General features: G+C 30.9%; 1 protein-coding gene and 1 long non-coding RNA gene across 5 annotated transcripts; one reads left to right on the forward strand and one right to left on the reverse strand.

Annotated features, from left to right (window-relative positions):
* The first annotated feature begins 3159 nt into the window (after positions 1-3159).
* LOC8278958 lies at positions 3160-6624 on the forward strand. Of its 3 annotated transcripts, none has more exons than XR_003080179.2 (5): positions 3160-3294; positions 4166-4222; positions 4692-4783; positions 5094-5197; positions 5642-6624. It is a non-coding gene; the product is annotated as an uncharacterized LOC8278958 (long non-coding RNA). The 3 variants fall into 3 exon arrangements; XR_003080178.2 differs by having other exon boundaries at positions 3166-3294; positions 5080-5197; XR_007217713.1 differs by lacking the exon at positions 5094-5197 and having other exon boundaries at positions 3166-3294.
* Positions 5308-13949, reverse strand: LOC8278956 (1-acyl-sn-glycerol-3-phosphate acyltransferase 2). Of its 2 annotated transcripts, XM_025158696.2 has the most exons (12): positions 13500-13949; positions 13140-13262; positions 12179-12218; positions 11973-12046; positions 11676-11735; positions 11188-11265; positions 10879-11037; positions 9433-9558; positions 8431-8523; positions 8263-8349; positions 7965-8141; positions 5308-5648 (listed from the first exon to the last, which is right to left on the reverse strand). In XM_025158696.2, the coding sequence occupies exons 1-12, from the start codon at positions 13578-13580 to the stop codon at positions 5583-5585; spliced, it is 1164 nt and encodes a 387-aa protein (XP_025014464.1). In that variant the 5' UTR covers positions 13581-13949; the 3' UTR covers positions 5308-5582.
* Positions 13950-18316: the final 4367 nt, after the last annotated feature.

The following is an 18316-nucleotide window of genomic DNA, read 5'->3' on the forward strand; positions in this document are numbered from 1 at the left end:
ATATTGTACTATATTTTATCTTACTATATTATTATTTTATCTCATCAATTTTATTTTTATAATATAGCAAAATATTAATATATTTTATATTTAGTTACTCTCATTTTACCTAATATGATTACGTATTAAATTAAGAAAAAAAAATTAATACTCAAACCTCTATTAAGTTATAACATTTTTATAGTCATAAATCTTATTTGATTTCAAATCTATGACTATAGATAGATTTTACTATAAATGGATTTTATAGACAAAATATAATAGAATTTTTAATATATAATTTTTTAAGAATTAATAATAAATTAAATACTTTTAGTTGTGTTTTTTAATATTTTAGAATTAATATTAGTGGAATAATATATAAATTATTTTATAAATATTTATTAATTAATTTTTAATATTATATAAATTAATATTATAAATATTACTAATTTTAAGATTAACAATTAACACGTAGTCCAAAAATTATTTGATTAATCAATAATAGTATTTAAAATATTATTTTTAGAATTAAATTCATTATTTAATTAAAAAATAATTTATTAATTAATATAATATTAGAAATATAATTATATACTATTCTCTAGGATGAGAATTATTTATTTAATTAAGAATGTAATTTTATTAATTAATAAATTAGTAGAAAGAATTATAAACTTATAAGTAAACTTAAATTTTATGTGTAAAAAGTTGATACATATATCAAAATGAGAATTCTTAAAATAATGACACATCTCAAAATGACATATATTAAAAAAAAAATTTAAAATCTAATTGATAAATAGATTTTATAAATTTCTAAATAAATATGAACAAAATTCCCTAAGATTCCCAATACCCTAAAAACCTCTAATAACTATGTCAATTATTTTCTTAAATTTAAACTCTATTTGCTAGTTGGACTAGTGGATAGAGCTCCACCTCTTCTGATGTCATAAAAAGCACTCTAAAATAAAAAGAAAAAGAAAATTCTTTTTAAACTGTTCTAAAAATAAAATTTTATTCTAAAATAATAAATATTTAAAAAAAAAACCCCAATTAGAGAAAAACTCATGCGAGTATGAAGAAACTCTGTACACTTGTTCTAAACCAGCCGAAAGGTAACCGTAACTAGCTTTCTCTTGTAAAATGATATTTAGATAAAATATGAATAGTAAATTGATAATTAATATCAAGAGGAACTCTTTTCATAGTATATACCCTTTTTCTTAAACAAATTCATAGTATACTTTTAGATTGGCTAAAATCTTAAATTGCCCCTTGAACTTATAACTAATGACCAATTAGCTTAAATTTTAATTTTTTATTAATTTGTTCAGTACATTTTACAAAAATATTTCATTCAACCCAATTAAAGAATATATTCAACATGAAGAGTTAAATTTAATTCTTAAACTTATACTAACTTCCAAATTATATAAAATAATTTCTTATTAGTCAAAGTAAAATTATTCAATTCTAACTTAATTTACTCATTATTTAATAGAAATAATTAGATAATACTTTTAGTTGAAAGTTTTAAATTAACTTCAATTAACAGTTATATCTATTTAAATTCTTGCTGGAGTTAAAATATATCACGATATTATTTTATATTAGTCATAAATTTTATGTGATATGTGATTTTTCTATATATTTTTTAGTAATAATTTTTTTTATCAATAACTATTAATTATGATAATTTATAATATTTATAAAAAAGTATATTTATAATTTAAAAAATTGAAAGAAAATATTTCAAATAATTTTTAGCAATATTAATTATATAAAGTATAATTTTATATGGGTTTGGTAATATTATTTAATTTTAAATTTTTAATTAAAAATATTATTTATTAAGAGTAAATTATATTAAAATTAAATAATTATATTCTAATTCAATGAGAAATTATTTTATACAACTTGAGATTCAGTGTGAAGCTGAATGACCAAATTGAACTTTTTAATGTTGGTTAAATTTTTTGAACGAGGGAATTGACCGCTTTTATCAAGTTGTTAGGTAAATTTGTCAGAAAATTAAAATATAGGCTAATTTTTCATTGATTCTAGATTCAGGGGGCAAATTGATACTTTAAATCTTTTAGATTCTTGAATTTTATTATCATAATGGTGAGTAAAATTCTGAAAAGACCAAAACCGAACTAAACTAATTTTTATTCGGTTAGATTCAATTATTTTTTTATAAATTCGGTTTATTCGGTTTACCTTTCTTAAAAATCAAAACTATACCATTTTGGTTTTGTTTTATACTAAAAAATATGAATTAAGTAGAATGATCAATTATTTAATTATTTACTAAATATTATTTTTATTATTCATATATAATTTTATTTTAAAATAATTTGAAGTTCAGTTTGATTTATTCGGCTCGATTTGTTATGATTTACACCATATTCGGCTCGGTTCATATTTATATATAATTTGGTTATTTAGATTTGATTATTTTGATTTGTTAGAAAATTCAATTCGATTCGGTTGATTTTCAAAATTAATTCGATGTATTCGATAGATCTAATTCGGTTCATTTTGAAAAGAACCGAATTAATACTCACCCCTATTATTATTTCACAAGCATTCCTTAATTTTCTTAGGACTACTTTAGCCTTTCAACATGTACTATAATAGTTTATTCGTGCTTGAATTTTACTCTTTTTTTTTTTAATAAAATTGTGATGGTCTTTTGATGATATAAAGTCAATACATGAACGTTAAGATTTTGACAAAATTATACTTATAAACGATAAATTCTAATCCTTTAAAGTACAATTATATTGATTACTCCTACCTTTCTGGATATTCCTCAATGTCCCAGCTATTCACGGAAGGTGAGAATGAGATAAATAATCATCTACTTCCGGAAGAAATCGAAGAATTTCTTGGAAATCCTACAAGATCCATTCGTTCTTTTTTCTCTGACAAATCGTTAGAACTTCATCCGGGTAAGAATTTAAAATATTTACTAAAATAATTTCAATAAACTACTAAAACATATGCAAATATATTTAAAACCAAAATCCTTACTTCATTATATGTAATGAATAATCAATTTCTTTGAAAAGAAAATCAATTTTTGTTAACGAGTAAAATCATATGTATTTCCCTTATTAATAATGAGTAATATAAAAAATATACAGTAAAAGAAATTGAATTAAAAACAAAGTCTAATCTTCAAATTCTGGGATGTCTTTAAAGAAGTCCACGAAGATGCTGTCATCCCAAACTAAAGAATCAAGATCTGGAATAGTTCCTGGAATCACAAGTCCTGAAATACAGGGAAATGGATTGTCTAATGAGGTTGGAGATGGACTCACTTTTCTGTATTTGTTCATGTTACGTCTCTTTTTCCTACCCCATTGTGGCATAATTCTTTCAATTTCAGACCTAACAGGAGAATAAGCATACTTTCGTTTGACACCTATTATTTTGGTTTTGGTCCTTTGCCTCTTTGTTTTTATTTCAAACCAAGAATTTGATGTTTCCGAAGAAGAGACATCAGTTTCTGCTGTATTTTCTGGAGAAGAGACCTCAATCTTATTGGAGTTCCCCTTTGTCCTTCCACTGACTTGTTCTACCTCTGCCATGACTATAACCATAATGTTCTTTTGGGGTTTGTAAAGAATAAATGTTAGAGTTTGTGGGGTTTGTAAAGATTAGATGTTATAATGTGATGACTTGGAGGGTTAACGAGTCTAATATTACTTTCTAAATATCCTAATCCTTTTGGGATTAGACTTTTACACTCCTAATTGGACAGGGAGAATCTCATAATAAGAGTATTAAGTGTTTTTCTTTTTGTCAGAATCCTGATAACACAAGGAAAATAGTTAAATCCTTTATCCTGTAGGATATAGGCTTTCTCAGATAAGGTTTCACTTTTTTGTTTTTATTTTCTTACCGTTGGTTTATATTTTTGAAGTTCATGTTGTTAAAGTAACTTGTTGGGTGCCTTGATTTACGGCGGCAGCAAATGAATTTGAATATAATGCTGAGGCACAGAGTAGTTAAACTGATTCGAAGATATCTAGAGGATGTATATGGATTTGTGGAGGGTATACCCTGGCAGATCATTTGCTTTAATTATGTTCTTCTCCTTTGGGACTGCTGGATTCTTTTTCCTTGTTTATGTTAGACTCTGTTTTGATGGTGACCTTTTCATGGTTATAAGGTAGATCTACTCCAGAAGGTGGTCGAGATTAGTTGGTACCCTCGAGAGGGAGTTCAGGTATTTGTCATTTTTATTCAGCAGAGGTTAATATTTTACTCGATGGGTTAATTATGGCTGTGGTATGCTACTCTTATAGATATGCTTTCTATCATTGCCGATTGCTCAGCTTAATTTAGACTTTCATAGTTTCTGCACTTTAAGATGGTCTTTCTACAAAAAGTCATTCTTTAAAATAAAATGATATTTCAATGTCTTGGCTGTCTGATGTACATGAAGAGGTTAGATCAAGTAGGAAAATTAATAAATCATGAACTAAAGAGGTAAACCCATAGAGGTAGATGTACAGCAGAAAGACATTGATGTGTCTTTCTCACATACCCCTTAATACTTTAACACTGAGTTTTGGGTTGTTTTAGTTATACCATTTGTTGAGATGTACTTAAAAATAGATTCTTTTGGCTACATTTACTTGGGATACTTTGTGCATGGCTTGCTTCTCTGATTCACTCTAATGTGCATTTTGAAGCCAGGAACATTCTATGCTTTGCCCCAAAGTCCTCACCTTTTTTAGCAGACGCTGATGGTCTCTGGTTTTGACAAATATTATCAAATTGCAAGGTAACTTTTCCTGCCTTTTATTGCATTATTATTGCCTGTTCAATTGTGATCATCCTTTTTTTTCTTTCCCTCGCCGATAAATTTTTGACTTGTGGACCGTTTATGCATGCCTCAGAGAGAACCAGTGAGCTTTATCTGAACTTAGTTTCATTTGACTATTTTGTTCTGTATTTATAGCAAGACAGACATGTTGTAATAATTTCCTTTTTGGTTTGGGGTGTGGGTCTATTGCCTTTTCTTTAGGGATGGGGAAGTTTGCAATCTCAATTATAATGGCATTAAGGTTGGGATTGTAGTTTTCTTTATGCAGATGCTTTAGAGATCAAGATCTAAGGGCTGACACACAACCTGAATTAACTTGGCTTGATATGAACTTGCATTCACTCCCTTGGAAATGAAGATTTGGTTAGAAAGGTTAGTATGTCAGGATATTACTAGGAGTTCAAGGAAAAGGATTTCGTTTGCTAATCCAAAAAGCTTATGAGGTAAAAAAAAGAGATGAGAAATAAAAGGCAGTGGCAAAAAAACAAAATAAAGGGCAATGCACTAGCCTCATCTGAGCACACACATACATGCTACAGGTATTATTGATACATTCTACAGACATAACCTGACCTAACTTCATCGCCAATAATGAATTGATATTCGCAAGCTATGAAACCGACCGATATAAACTGCTCAAAATTGGCTATAACAAAAACACACAAGTTGTAAAGAGAGTAAACGCTACATGTATCATCACAAAAATGACTCTCTCAAGTCAACAATATTTTTATGATTTATGGAACAGAGGGCGACTCTAGTCCTGTTTGCTTTCTGCTTTTTTTGAAGGCTCTCCTTCATTTTTGGGGTTTGCAGGGGCAACCTGGGCAGGGGTTGAATGCTCCGAGTGCAAAAAGCGTATCAACATGTGCATAAAGACAGTAATGTTTGAAAGAGCAGACACTGACAATGCAATACCCTTCCATGATGACGAAAGTGACGAACACTGGAGGAACTTCAAAGTCCCAAAGATAAGCAAGCATGACCATAAGGTAACAACCTGGTCCCAAGCATTTAGATGATAAATAATAAAAGAACTGCAACCTCTGAACATAAAAAAGGAGGAAAATAAATGGATGTAAGCTGCATATTGATTGGTTCACTAAAACTAGTGTCTCACCATGAGACTTCTTGGGTCTGGTCGGCCAAGATCCTGCAGTTCTTGCTTGTTGTGGAAAAGAAGAATTAAGCTTAATTTGAAGTGCGATCGCAGTGGTACTGAATCGGAAACCATTTGTCATGTGCTTAGAGATTGCCAGCTAACAAAGGAAGTGTGGTTTGCATACAGCTTGGGCTTAGATGTGCGTCCTTCTACTGGTTTGGCCTTTAATTGATGGTTTTGATATAGTAGCGAAGAAATTAGATGATGAGTCGTTGGGTCTCTTTTGTATTGTGTTATGGGCGCTGTGGTATGCTCGTAATATGTACATCTATGAACAGAGAGTGGTAAGCTGTGGTAATGTTCTTGCTCTTGCTTATAGAGCTTGTGCAGAGTTTGGAGGTGCTAATAGTTCTCAGGATGTTCAGGATAGGGAATCTGGCAATATTAAGCCTCGTTGGAAGCGCCTGTGGAGGGAAGAATAAAAATGAATATGGATGCGGGCAAAAATAAGGATGGTAAATGGAGTATGGGGATGGTGATTCGCGATGCAAACCGTCTTGTTCTGGTCGCTGCAAATAAGGTTGGAGGAGGACCCAAATGAGTCCACCGAACTTGTTCTGTTGGATGCTGGTTTTCGTTCTTAATCAAGTCTTCTATTCCATAAAAAAAAATTAATACATTTAAATTAAGTTTTTAACGAAATTATACTTGCTTCATTATATGTATTTAATAATCAATTTATCTGGAAAAAAAAATATTATGTTTGCGAGTAAAATCAGGTGTATTTCTCTTATAATAATGTGTAAAGTCAAAAATACAGTAAAAGAAATTGAAAAAAAAAAAAATCTAATATTCAAGTTCTGGAATGTCTTTAAAGAAGTCCACGAAGATGCTGTCATCCCAAAGTAAAGAATCAAGATCTGGAATAGGTCCTGGAATCACAAGTTCTGAAATACATGGGAATGGATTGTGTGGAGATGTACTCAGTTTTCTGCATTTATTCTTGCTACGTCTCTTTTTCCTACTCCATTGTGGCATAATTGTTTCATTTTCGTAACTATCAGAAGAATGAGATTTCCTACTCCTATTCCACTGGCATAATTCTTTCAATTTCAGACCTCACAGAAGAATAAGCATGCTTTCGTCCCACACCTATTATTTTTGTTTTGGTCCTTAGCCTCTTTGCTTTTATTTCAAACCAAGAATTTGATGTTTCCGTAGAAGAAACCTCAATCTTGTCGGAGTTCCTCTTTGTCCTTCCATTGACTCGTTCTACCTCTGCTATGCCTATTGCCATAATTTTCTTTAAGGGTTTGTGGGGTTTGTAAAGATTAGATGTTAGAATGTGAAGACTTTTGGAGGATTTAATGAGTATAATATTACTATCTAAATATCTAAATCCTTTTGGGATTAGACTTTTAGACTCCTAATTGCCACAGGATAATCTCATAAAAGTATTAAGTGTTTTTCTTTTTGTCAAAATCCTGATTACATAAGGAAAATTCTCAACTCTTTTTATCCTCTTTTTATCTAATAGGATTTAGGCTTTTTCACAATCATACAAGGATTCGTTGTTCTATTATAAAAAGATATGCTCATCCAAAAATCTTACAGAGGTAAAAAAAGAAAAAGAAAGATATAAGAACTAAAAGATTGACAAAAAAGAAACACTAAAGGGCAATGCACTAGCCTCATCTGAGCACTCATACATACATCATGCTACAGGCACGGTTGATACATTCTACAGAAGTAACCTAACCTAACTTCATCGTCAAATGAATTGATATGCCCAAGGTATGAAACCCACAGACAAAACTGCTCAAACTAGTCTATAACAAAAACACATAAAGTTGTAAAGAGAGTAAACACTACATGTATCATCACAAAAATGACTCTCTCAAGTCAACAATATTTTATAAGATTTATGGAAAGGAACAGAGGGCGACTCTAGTCCTGTTTGTTTTCTGCTTTTTCTGAAGGCCCTCCTCCATTTTGGGGGTTTTCCGGGGCAACCTGAGCATGGTTTGCTGGGGCAACCTGAGCAGGGGTTGAATGCTCCGATTGCGAAAAGCGTATCAAGATGTGCATAAGGACAGTAACGATTGCCAGGGCAGACATTGACAACGCAATACCCTTCCATGATGACAAAAGTGATGACCACTGGAGGAACTTCAAAGTCCCAAAGATAAGCAAGCACGACCACAAGGTAACAACCTGGTCCCAAGCAATTAGATGAGTATATAATAATAGAATCTGCAACCTCTGAACATAAAAAGGAGGAAAATAAAAGGATGCTAGCTGCATTTTAATTGGTCTACTACAATCAGTGTCTCACCACAAGAGACTTCTTTGGTCGGCCAATATCCTGCAGTTCTTGCTCGCTGAATGTGTCCTCAGCAATATGCTTGTCCAATAATGCATCCTAGTACATCAACCAAAATGGTGAAACAATATAAAAACACAAGGCAGACCCTAAACCCAAGTTGACCAGTAAGTCTCATACCTTCGCCACAAATAGATCTTTACACCATTGAGCAACAGCATCATCTGTTTCAGGCAAATCCTTCATCAAATGCCGTTTAATGTGTACATGCACCTGCATGTGAGTGACAGGGTACCACTAATGTTAACAGAAACCAAATATATTTGCATATGCTTCTTTCTTGAAAGGTATTTAAACCATCCAGAAAGTCCATCATTATTTGATCATTTGCCAAATAATATGCCCTCCACTCATGCAAAAGGCAAAAACTGAAATGCATAAACAAGCAAGCATTCAGTTCCCATTTTGTACAGGATATCTGTTAAGGAGAAGTCTACTCCAACCCCCACCCAACTCTCTCCAAATGTACTAATATGCTTATATAAAGGAAGAAAAGAGTGCATGAAGAAGCCAGTTCATTGAGCTGGCTCCATACATATTCACCATATTACTAATGAAATTCATTAATTCCATTTCATTAATAAATGACAAAACCCTAAGCCAAAAAGCTTATGATGAAACTACTTGGATGTCAATTTTAGAATTGCCCACTAGCCTAGAAGTTCCAGTTTTTCACCATGCAGATTACGTAAATACTCTTTACATACAATATTGGGCACCCATCAAACTCAAATCTGTACCATTACCCACTCTCGCCAACCACTTGATTATGACAGCACTATTGCATGCTTAAATGAATCAAGCAGTTGTTTTTTGTGCCCCACATTGAAATTGATAATGATAACACACAATGACCCAAGGGTCAAATTAGTAGGAAAATTCAGGATACTCTAACAGCTGCAACAATTGATGGTGACAAACATTGGAGCCATACTTCACTTGTATTTAACTGCCTTAACAATATTAGAGGTTACTTTTATTTCCAATTCCAAAGATGATATAACTTCATTGCTCCAACTAAATAAATGTTGCAAGGGGAAACCAACACAGGACAACAGATCAATAATCAATTGTACCAAGCATCACATGCTTGTCGAACAAACCTTGAGATTCAGCACTTACCACTGAAGATTGCCCCTTGAAAAGCCTGAGCATTGTGGGTTGAGGTGAATTTTTTGGAATAGCAACTGTTACATCATAAATGGCTGGGACAAACGAGCGCATATTACTTACTGCTGAAACAAAACCCTGAAAACAACAAAGATCAAAGCCATCAAGATGTAAGCTAGCTCATATAAATTTGAATAGAACATTTAAAAGCATCAATTTTTTTTTTCCAAGAAAAGAGAAAGGGGCAGGGGGCAGAGGTGGAGTGCTGAAACTTGGCTCAAGGGGAAATCTTATAACCAACACGGACCATCATTTAACAGGTTATTTATCCGGGTGTTTTCTTTTTGTTTGTTCCAATATTTAATTCTTTTTCTGGGAACAAGTAAGGTTACAGTCCAACAATATATGCAATTTCTTGTTAAGTTAGTAGATTGGAATGAGACCAAAGTTTATGTGCAAACATATGACATATATGAATAAATCAGTGAGTAAAATGATAAGGCGTGTATATGCGCTATTATGCTCCAAACATGTCCAGCTGATGTTCCTTTATGGGACTCATTCAGAATCTCCACAAGCCTTTCCTTTATCAATCTATCTTTTTGAGGCAATAAAAAAAATAGAAATGAATCATATTGCATGAAGTGTGTAGATTAAAAAACTTCAAGAAACCTAAGCAATATTGCACATCAATCTGCAAAATTAGGCCTCCTTATCAAGCAATCAAAACAACCAATGGCGGAAAATAGAAGAAATCCTCCAATCACCTAAGCAAGTCTTTCTCAGAACAAGCTTCCCCCATGGGTATCAGGTTGAAAATATTTACATTAGCAAATTACTTTCCATCAGATTTTTTTTTTTTTTAACTGAAGTACGAGAATAAACTGATGTAGCGATTGTGAGACCAATTTCCAGGTCATCTTGAAAACAACTGCAAATGATTTTGTGTTCTATTACCTCTTATAATTCTTAGTAGTAAACTGTATTTGCACCATATCATAACCCCAAGGGCCACAGTATTATCCAAATATACTTCCTTTCAGTGAATACAATGATAATATTCAAAGAATGCAGTTTATTAGATCCTAAACCAGGGTTGACCATTATGCTTCTGCTTCTATGCAGCTGGTACACACCATAAATAAAGTTCTAATATCAAACAGATGTAAACAGGGAAACACTTGTTCTGGATGACTTAGAAATGGCACAACCAAAGCAGAAGGCCAAACACAAATCTAGACTTATTATTAGTATATCAGTTGCAATGAAATCTTTCAAAAATTTGATTTCAAGTTAGTACCATCTATCTTTTAGTTCCTTTCTTCTTCACTTCAGATTTAAAATTGAAGAGTTTTTCAGCTATTGTTTACTATTTATCTTACTTGGGCGTCTGTTTCTATTATTTTCTGCCCAACAACAAAGATGAATTATGGGAAAGGGCTGCAATGAGAATTTGACCTTGGTACGAGGAATCAAAACATTTCTAGGGATCGGCAGCCCTTGTGAAGCAGCATATTGCTGAGCTGCTAAAAGCTTTGCCTTCGTAAAGCGAGTTCCTTCAACAAAGAGACCCAACCAAAAGGGTCGAGGGAAGTCCTTTAGCCGTTGGATACCTGACTGCAGATAGAATCCATAAAATTCAGAACAGGATCAAGAAGCATATAAAAGCGAGATACAGATGTGCCCATGGCAATTTAATGAACATTAATCAAATATCAGCAGTAATATGCATGTGGACAAACATTATGTAATAGAATGCATTCGTACCTTTAATGTGCTTTCATCCTTGGCCCAGCTTCTTTCCAGGAATAGGTACTCGGAAAACCACATGGACCAGCCTATGACCTGCATCATGTTGCAAAAGCAATTAACCTCCATAGACATGCAAGTACCAGTAAAGAAAAAACAAATGAAATGCAATTTTAAAGCATGCATTTAAATGGAAGAAGTGCAGGAGATGGAATTAAATTTGGCAACATGCTATACTTGCTAGTAATTCACATATTCTCATAATTAACATCGATGTTTAATCTTCAGAAATTTGCAGACTCTCCTTTTATGACATACATTGATGTCTGATACGAACTATTTTGTTCTAAATTACTCCAAGTTCCAAACACATTAATTTGTGAGATTTAAATATTAATGATTCTAGTCTAGTTCTCTTAACGGGCACAGCACCAAAGTGTATAACTGCAAATAGAACTAAAATTCAGGTACCAAACTCAATTATGCCATTAAGACATGTAACTTACCGGAAGAAATTTTGATGATTTCTTCATGACAGCTAATGCACTGCCAAGACATCCTGCGCGCTGTCATAAGCAATTTCAGTCATTAGTCAGCACAAACAGTATAAAGAATTTTAAAGGAGAAAAGAAAGAAAGGGGTGGAAGAGGAGGAAGAAAAAAAAGAATGGGGGTGGATGAGGGGCACACTGGAGAACATGAATTCATAAATCAGAAGGCATAAGACGGCTATTTGAAGTCAAATCATCAATGTTTAGTGTTTATGTCTGGATCCAATCAAGTTGCTATGCATCAGCAATGTACCTGAGCCAACATCCATCCAACAAGCCAATCAATGTCGCTTCTGTGGTTGGCTAAGATAAGCGCATGTTCTTTGCCTGAAAAATTCACAGCATGAGCATACAAGTAAGTAACAGAGCAGATTTATGAACTAGACCTATACCTATCTCAACAACATGAGAAAAAAAAAACAAGCAGCCACCATCTCAGTTCATGAAATTTTTGCCTACCCATCAAGCACAATGTCTCTCGATCTGTATATACTTGGATCTGCATACACAAATGATTAAGATTTAACTTTCCAGGAGGTAGAACTGAAACAACAAACCCAACTGTCAGAAGCTATTTCTTGCATGCTATTGACTCCATTGTACTTACTATTATACAAAAAGCATCTCACTCAAATAAAGTGAAGGGATAAAGAGCAAGAAAAAGAAGGAACTGTTCCCATTTGGGGAGGGGCGTCATAAGGAAATGGAATGGCTCATGAGGTACACTTGTACCCATTTGGAGAAAGACCACCACCAAATGCAAGAAATAAAAGTGCACATCATCAACAGTGTTTAGAATTGGTTACAAAATGCACTGCATGGTTAAAATTCCAATTTCTACATACTGATCTTCACTTCCCAAGTAGCAACATATATTTATATTCTCAAAATCTACATACGTCTAACCGAACTCAATAATGTTCCATCTTTTTGTCCGTTGAGAGGAGAAGAAGTAAGCAGCAAGTTTGACATGCTTTACACATACTACAGAAAATTGGGTTGGTTTGATAATATACGGAAATTAACTATACATGAATCAGATCAAATAGAAATATGGTTTAGCACACAACTTGGGTTGGTTTGCATAGAATGAGAACAGAGACTTAACAAAAGAACATACTAGACTAAACTGAAATAGTTTATGATATAGACCCAATTAGTACTAACTTCTGATTTATAGAAAATTTCAATAACTTGCTTCCCCCATCACCAACCAAGGACCAATAATAGAAGAGAGCACACTCAGACTGAAATGAAATTACACCACCTAATCAATCTACAAACAATTTTGTAGTAACAGATCAGCAGCATCATACAAACTTCTACCTCAAGTGATTTGCCATGTAAGAAATTTTTTACAAACCCAGTAAATAAATAAATAAAAAGGCATGATATGGAAAGAGGTTTTTGAGGTAGAAACCTTAATTTTAGCCCACCAGTCAACGAGCCATACAAGTTCCAGCCATAACAACTCAGCTAAAGCTCTATTGATCATTCTGTAACTACTCTTTGAGATTGGCCTAATCAGAACAAAGCAGATTGCCTGAAACATCGAAAAGTAGCTTAGTTAATAACATAAACATTGAGTTCCCAACTGAAGATTCAAAAGCCAGACCTACAAAACTAAAAACAAAAACCTAGAAATCGAATAAACTCACATAGAACAAAGATACGATTAGCCCAAATATCTATATACTACTTGACAAACAACCTTATAAAACGAAATCTAAATGAAATGGGTAATATATCAAAAAGAAACAAAAGGGAAGTATCTATGTACCTGAAAGAGATTAACAACTAAACCAGACAAGAAAAAGAGAACACCCAATGGTAAGATAACAGCTACAGCTGCAACAGCCATGCTCCCTCAATCAATTTTGGTTGAGATAAAAAAGAAATTGCAAGAAAGAGAGATTTATATTATTACAGAAAACAAAAACACCAAAGCCTATAGAAGAGGGTTTTAATTAAATCAGTGAATATCTTTTTGTGTGAGTATGTTTAGGAGGATGAAGAAAATCTTTTTCTTGGAAGTATCGAATTGGGTATTGCTTCCGTATGGGTTTTAATTAAAGAATGGACGGATGGGTAGATTGATTTTTTTTTTTTTTTGTCAGGTTGTCAAGCAGTGAATGTGTGTGTAAAGAGTAAAAAGAGAAAGAAAGATTTTAAACACAATTTCAAGGAGAAATCCAAAGAGAGAGTGAGTGTGCTCTGTGCGTGACAGCAGTTTTTCTTCGAGTTTCTTCAACTGCGAGAAACGGAAAAGGTGAAAAGGAATAAGGTCAATTTACCCCCTAAACTTATCCAAAAAGATCAAATCCACCCTTTTGAGCTTTTTGGATCAATTTAGCAAACAACTCGTCATATTTGGCTCAAGTAACCAATGTTTTAGAGAATTAAAAAAGCCGTATTTTGCAATTCTCATAGAAGTCGTGAGTTGCATTAATTAATATTATATCTAATTTTCTTTTTATCTGTATCTTTTTCTTTTCTTTAGTTACAAATCACTAAATTCTACTATCATAAATTCAATTCAAATCACGCCAGCAACACCCAAATCCATTTAAAATAATTTCAAGCTAATATTTTTCTTGATTAATAGCAAAACCTCATCAACACCTACTGCTATCTCCTCCTCAAAATCACCATCATCTCTCTCCTTTGCATTGTCAAGGATGAGAGGGAATAAAGAAGAAAATGTTATCCATGCACTTGCTTCTTATAAATTTATCCATGCAATCTCTTTTAATCCATGATCTACAACTAAAGAGCTTAGCATAAAGCCCCTTAACACTACCTTATCCCCTTACACATCCATAAAGCAAACAACTCTTTTAAAGAAGTCACCAAGAAGCCTAGCAATTTTGTTATCAAAGAAAAATGCAAATGGGTCCAGACTGCAATTTTAACCATAATTTGCTAAGTGAAATGAGAGCCGGTAGTAATTGGTAGTGAAGGATTTTTGTGGTCAATTTGGATTTAATGCTTTTCTTTTTTGTTCGATTTTTGATGTTCTAGTTGTTGCTGTTGATGTTGTTTTTTATGTTGGGAAAGGTAGTGGCATTGATGGTAAGGATGGCGCAGCCAATGGTGCTGGTGGTTTGGTCTCGTGACTATTATGTTTAATTTTTGTTGTTGACGATGAAAAAATATTTAAATAACAATTTTATCCTTTTTTTACATCAAATTATTTTTTTAAAATATAGTAAATCATACTCTTTAGTGATGATAAATTGGAGCAATATGAGCCAAAAATGACAATTTATGTGTTAAATTGATAAAAAAAGATTAAAAGGGCGACAATAAGTTTAGAGAGTAAATTAAACAGTATTCCAATATATATAAATTTATTATTACTATCTAATCCTCTCGGTAGGCATTAAATAAATGGAATTCGTATCCGGATATGTTTTTCGATTGGCGTTGATTGAATATATGGATTTCATACCTTATTTATATATATATTCTTTCAATATTTTTAATTTACTAATATGATATTTTATCATAAAAAGATTATATTTAGTTTAATAAATTAAAATTTATATATTTTTTCATACTTAAATATGAACAGTTTACATTTTTATGGCATGAAATCTTCTTATGCACATATACAATCTAATCTTTTCAAAAATTAGCATTATATAAAATTTGATAAATAATATAAATTAACTAAATTGAATATCCAAATTGAAATTAAGCGGGTTTAATTTAAATAAAATTTTATTATTACAAATTTGAATATAATTGAAATTATTTATAAATCAATCAACTAGTTTAGTTATAATTATGAACCAATCAAATCGAATTATGAAAATATTTAATGACATTGATTGCATCCGAGCTATAAATTGATGATTAACCACAAGGTCTAATGGCTCTTCATATTTCTAATTTACAAGATATTGATTAACATAATCACGTCTCAGACAAATAAGTAATCTCATAAACTTAGTTCCTTACAAAGGATTTGTTGGCGTAACGGTAAGCAACGGTAAATCTCTTTAAATTACTCATATTAGTAAAGAAAAAATCACGAGAATATGAAATTCTACTTTCTATTCATGTTACTTTATTATTTTCTTTATCAAGAGCTTCAAGACTCACCAAAGGATACTAATTCTCAAAGATTTTATAATTTAAAGTAGTTTTATTTAAATTTTGAATCGTGTTAGATTTAAGCTAGATTTATTAGATGGACCTACGTCTTGAAAAAAAAAAAAACTACTTCCGTTAAAACCAATTGAATCTAAAAAAAATTATTTTTTTGAATATAAAGAAATAAAAAAACCATCGCAATTGTCGAAAATACTAAGCCCACTATTATTTTGGAGATTTATAATTCTTCCGTTTTACTAGACGGAATCTCAATAAATTAGATTTATAAGAACTGCTAAGTCCTAGTTTTTTAATATAAAAAAGCATTTTGGCCTGGTCTCGAATTTTCAAAGAAATGATATTTTCAAAACCATTTAAAAAAATAATTCTAAAATTGGAAAATAAAAAAGTGTCCAAATCTGGGTATTTTCAGACGAGATTAGGCAGATACAGAAGGCGATCAAGAGTTGCATAAGTTGCCTTTCTACGTATGTTCACAGCCTAGATTTCTAATTTTCTTTACAAAAAAAAAAAAAACGTTTATTTTGGTTCATAAGGGCAAATTCAATTTAGTACGGATAAATCTTTCCCAAGTAAATGTACGGATAAATTGAACTGTTGGCCAAAACACAATTTAGTTTTTATATTTTAAAATAGATCAAATACATTCTTCAAATTTGAAAAATTAGATAATTATATTTTTGAAACTAACTTTTCTTTTTAACTAGTGATCTCTCTTTTTTTCTTTTGCCAAAGTGAAGAAGAAGAAATTATTAATTTATAGTTTATACTAGTTAAAAAGGCACATGAAAAAAATGAGTTAAATCGATTTCTTTTGACGTCTAAAATTAATTGAGTCTCGTATTATTATACTGTAAAATATGAAATTAATTTCAAAAATATAATTTCTATATTTTTAAAATATTAGAAATATAATCAAACTATTTCTAAATCCAGAGATTCAATTAGATTTCAGCCAATAATTAAAAGATTTATCTATATTTGTTACCTTTTATCAATTATCTCATTAATTAAGGCATTCATCATCAATTATCATGGAGCAAAATTGGGTCATTGAGACAAAACACCGAACTTGGTCTTTGATATTCTCTTTAAAGTATTTATGCACCTTTACTATTGGGATTTTTTTTTTTTACAATTATTAGTATTTTAATTAACAACTTGCTTCTATAATAAGACAAATACAAAGTCCATATTATGTTCTTTGTTAAAAGGGAAATTTGATTATACTAATATTAGAGTATTTGGTTCTTGTTTATGTATATATATAACTTTGCAACAATGTGAAACTAAATTTGACACTTGCTCTTTGCCTTGTATATCTTGACAGTAGTGAAAAGTATCAATGTTTTCATCATTCTACAAAGTATTCTGAGTATTTCAGCATTTTGAAGTTAAATTTCGAAAAAATTATATATAATACAGTTTTATAGAATGTTGCCGAGTAGAGTCTCATAATAAATCTTAGTGTTATAGATTCAATTATTATCTCATTTGCAATGATATCACATAATTAGCACTTTATTTATAATAATGATATTTTTCGATATGTATAACAAAAATAATTTTTTTAATAATTTATTAAAATTCATGAGTCATTATATATTTTCTCAGGATAATGTTATTAATAATTTTATGATATCTTACTTATACTTTTTTGTACATAAAATTTTCTTATTATATATATTGAAAAACTACTTATCATATATATCTTGAACAATTTTTTTAATGTGAAATTGTTTGTAACTAACTTTTTCTTTTTCATGCATGTTAAACACAACATCAAACATAAGAAATTAATTCCAATAAAAGGCTAAATTTTTATTAAATCTCAAATTTATGTTCATATATTTTTGACTGATCAAGTTATTTTGTCGGATCACATGTACTTTTATAATTTTGGGTAAGAACATGCAATGATCCTAGTTCAAGAATTTCATCATTTTGCACTTCGGCGATTAATCATAAAAGAATGCCATCTTTTTTATTGAAATAAAAATTAAAAAGTTGAATAATGCAATATTTGGTTGAAATCCATTAAAGAGTTTATTTCATTTAAAAAAAAATACATAAAAAAGAAAATAAAATAAAAATAATAAAATTGAAAGAGATATTTTAATACTATAAAATATATTAAAAATATTTATTTATTTATTATAATTTAGTTTAGCTACAATTAATTCTACATAAATTTAAATATATAAAATTATAAATTAATTTTTATTTTATTTAAAATATATAAATTTTAAATTTATAGATAAATTTTATATTTTATGAATTTTAACAAAAAAGAAGAAGAAGAAGAAGAAAGAATGTAAAGGTAATACACAAACAAACAAGATAGGTAAATAAAATCCATGACTTTCACAACCATTGCCAGACTGGGACACGACCACGAGCCGCTATGTATGATGCAATGAATGATGAGTGATGATACTTTGGACTTGCTTATTTGTCAACACTACAATTTACAATGGC

The sequence above is a fragment of the Ricinus communis genome, chromosome 10, assembly GCF_019578655.1.
Source record: "Ricinus communis isolate WT05 ecotype wild-type chromosome 10, ASM1957865v1, whole genome shotgun sequence".
In the NCBI taxonomy this organism is placed as follows: Eukaryota; Viridiplantae; Streptophyta; class Magnoliopsida; order Malpighiales; family Euphorbiaceae; genus Ricinus; species Ricinus communis.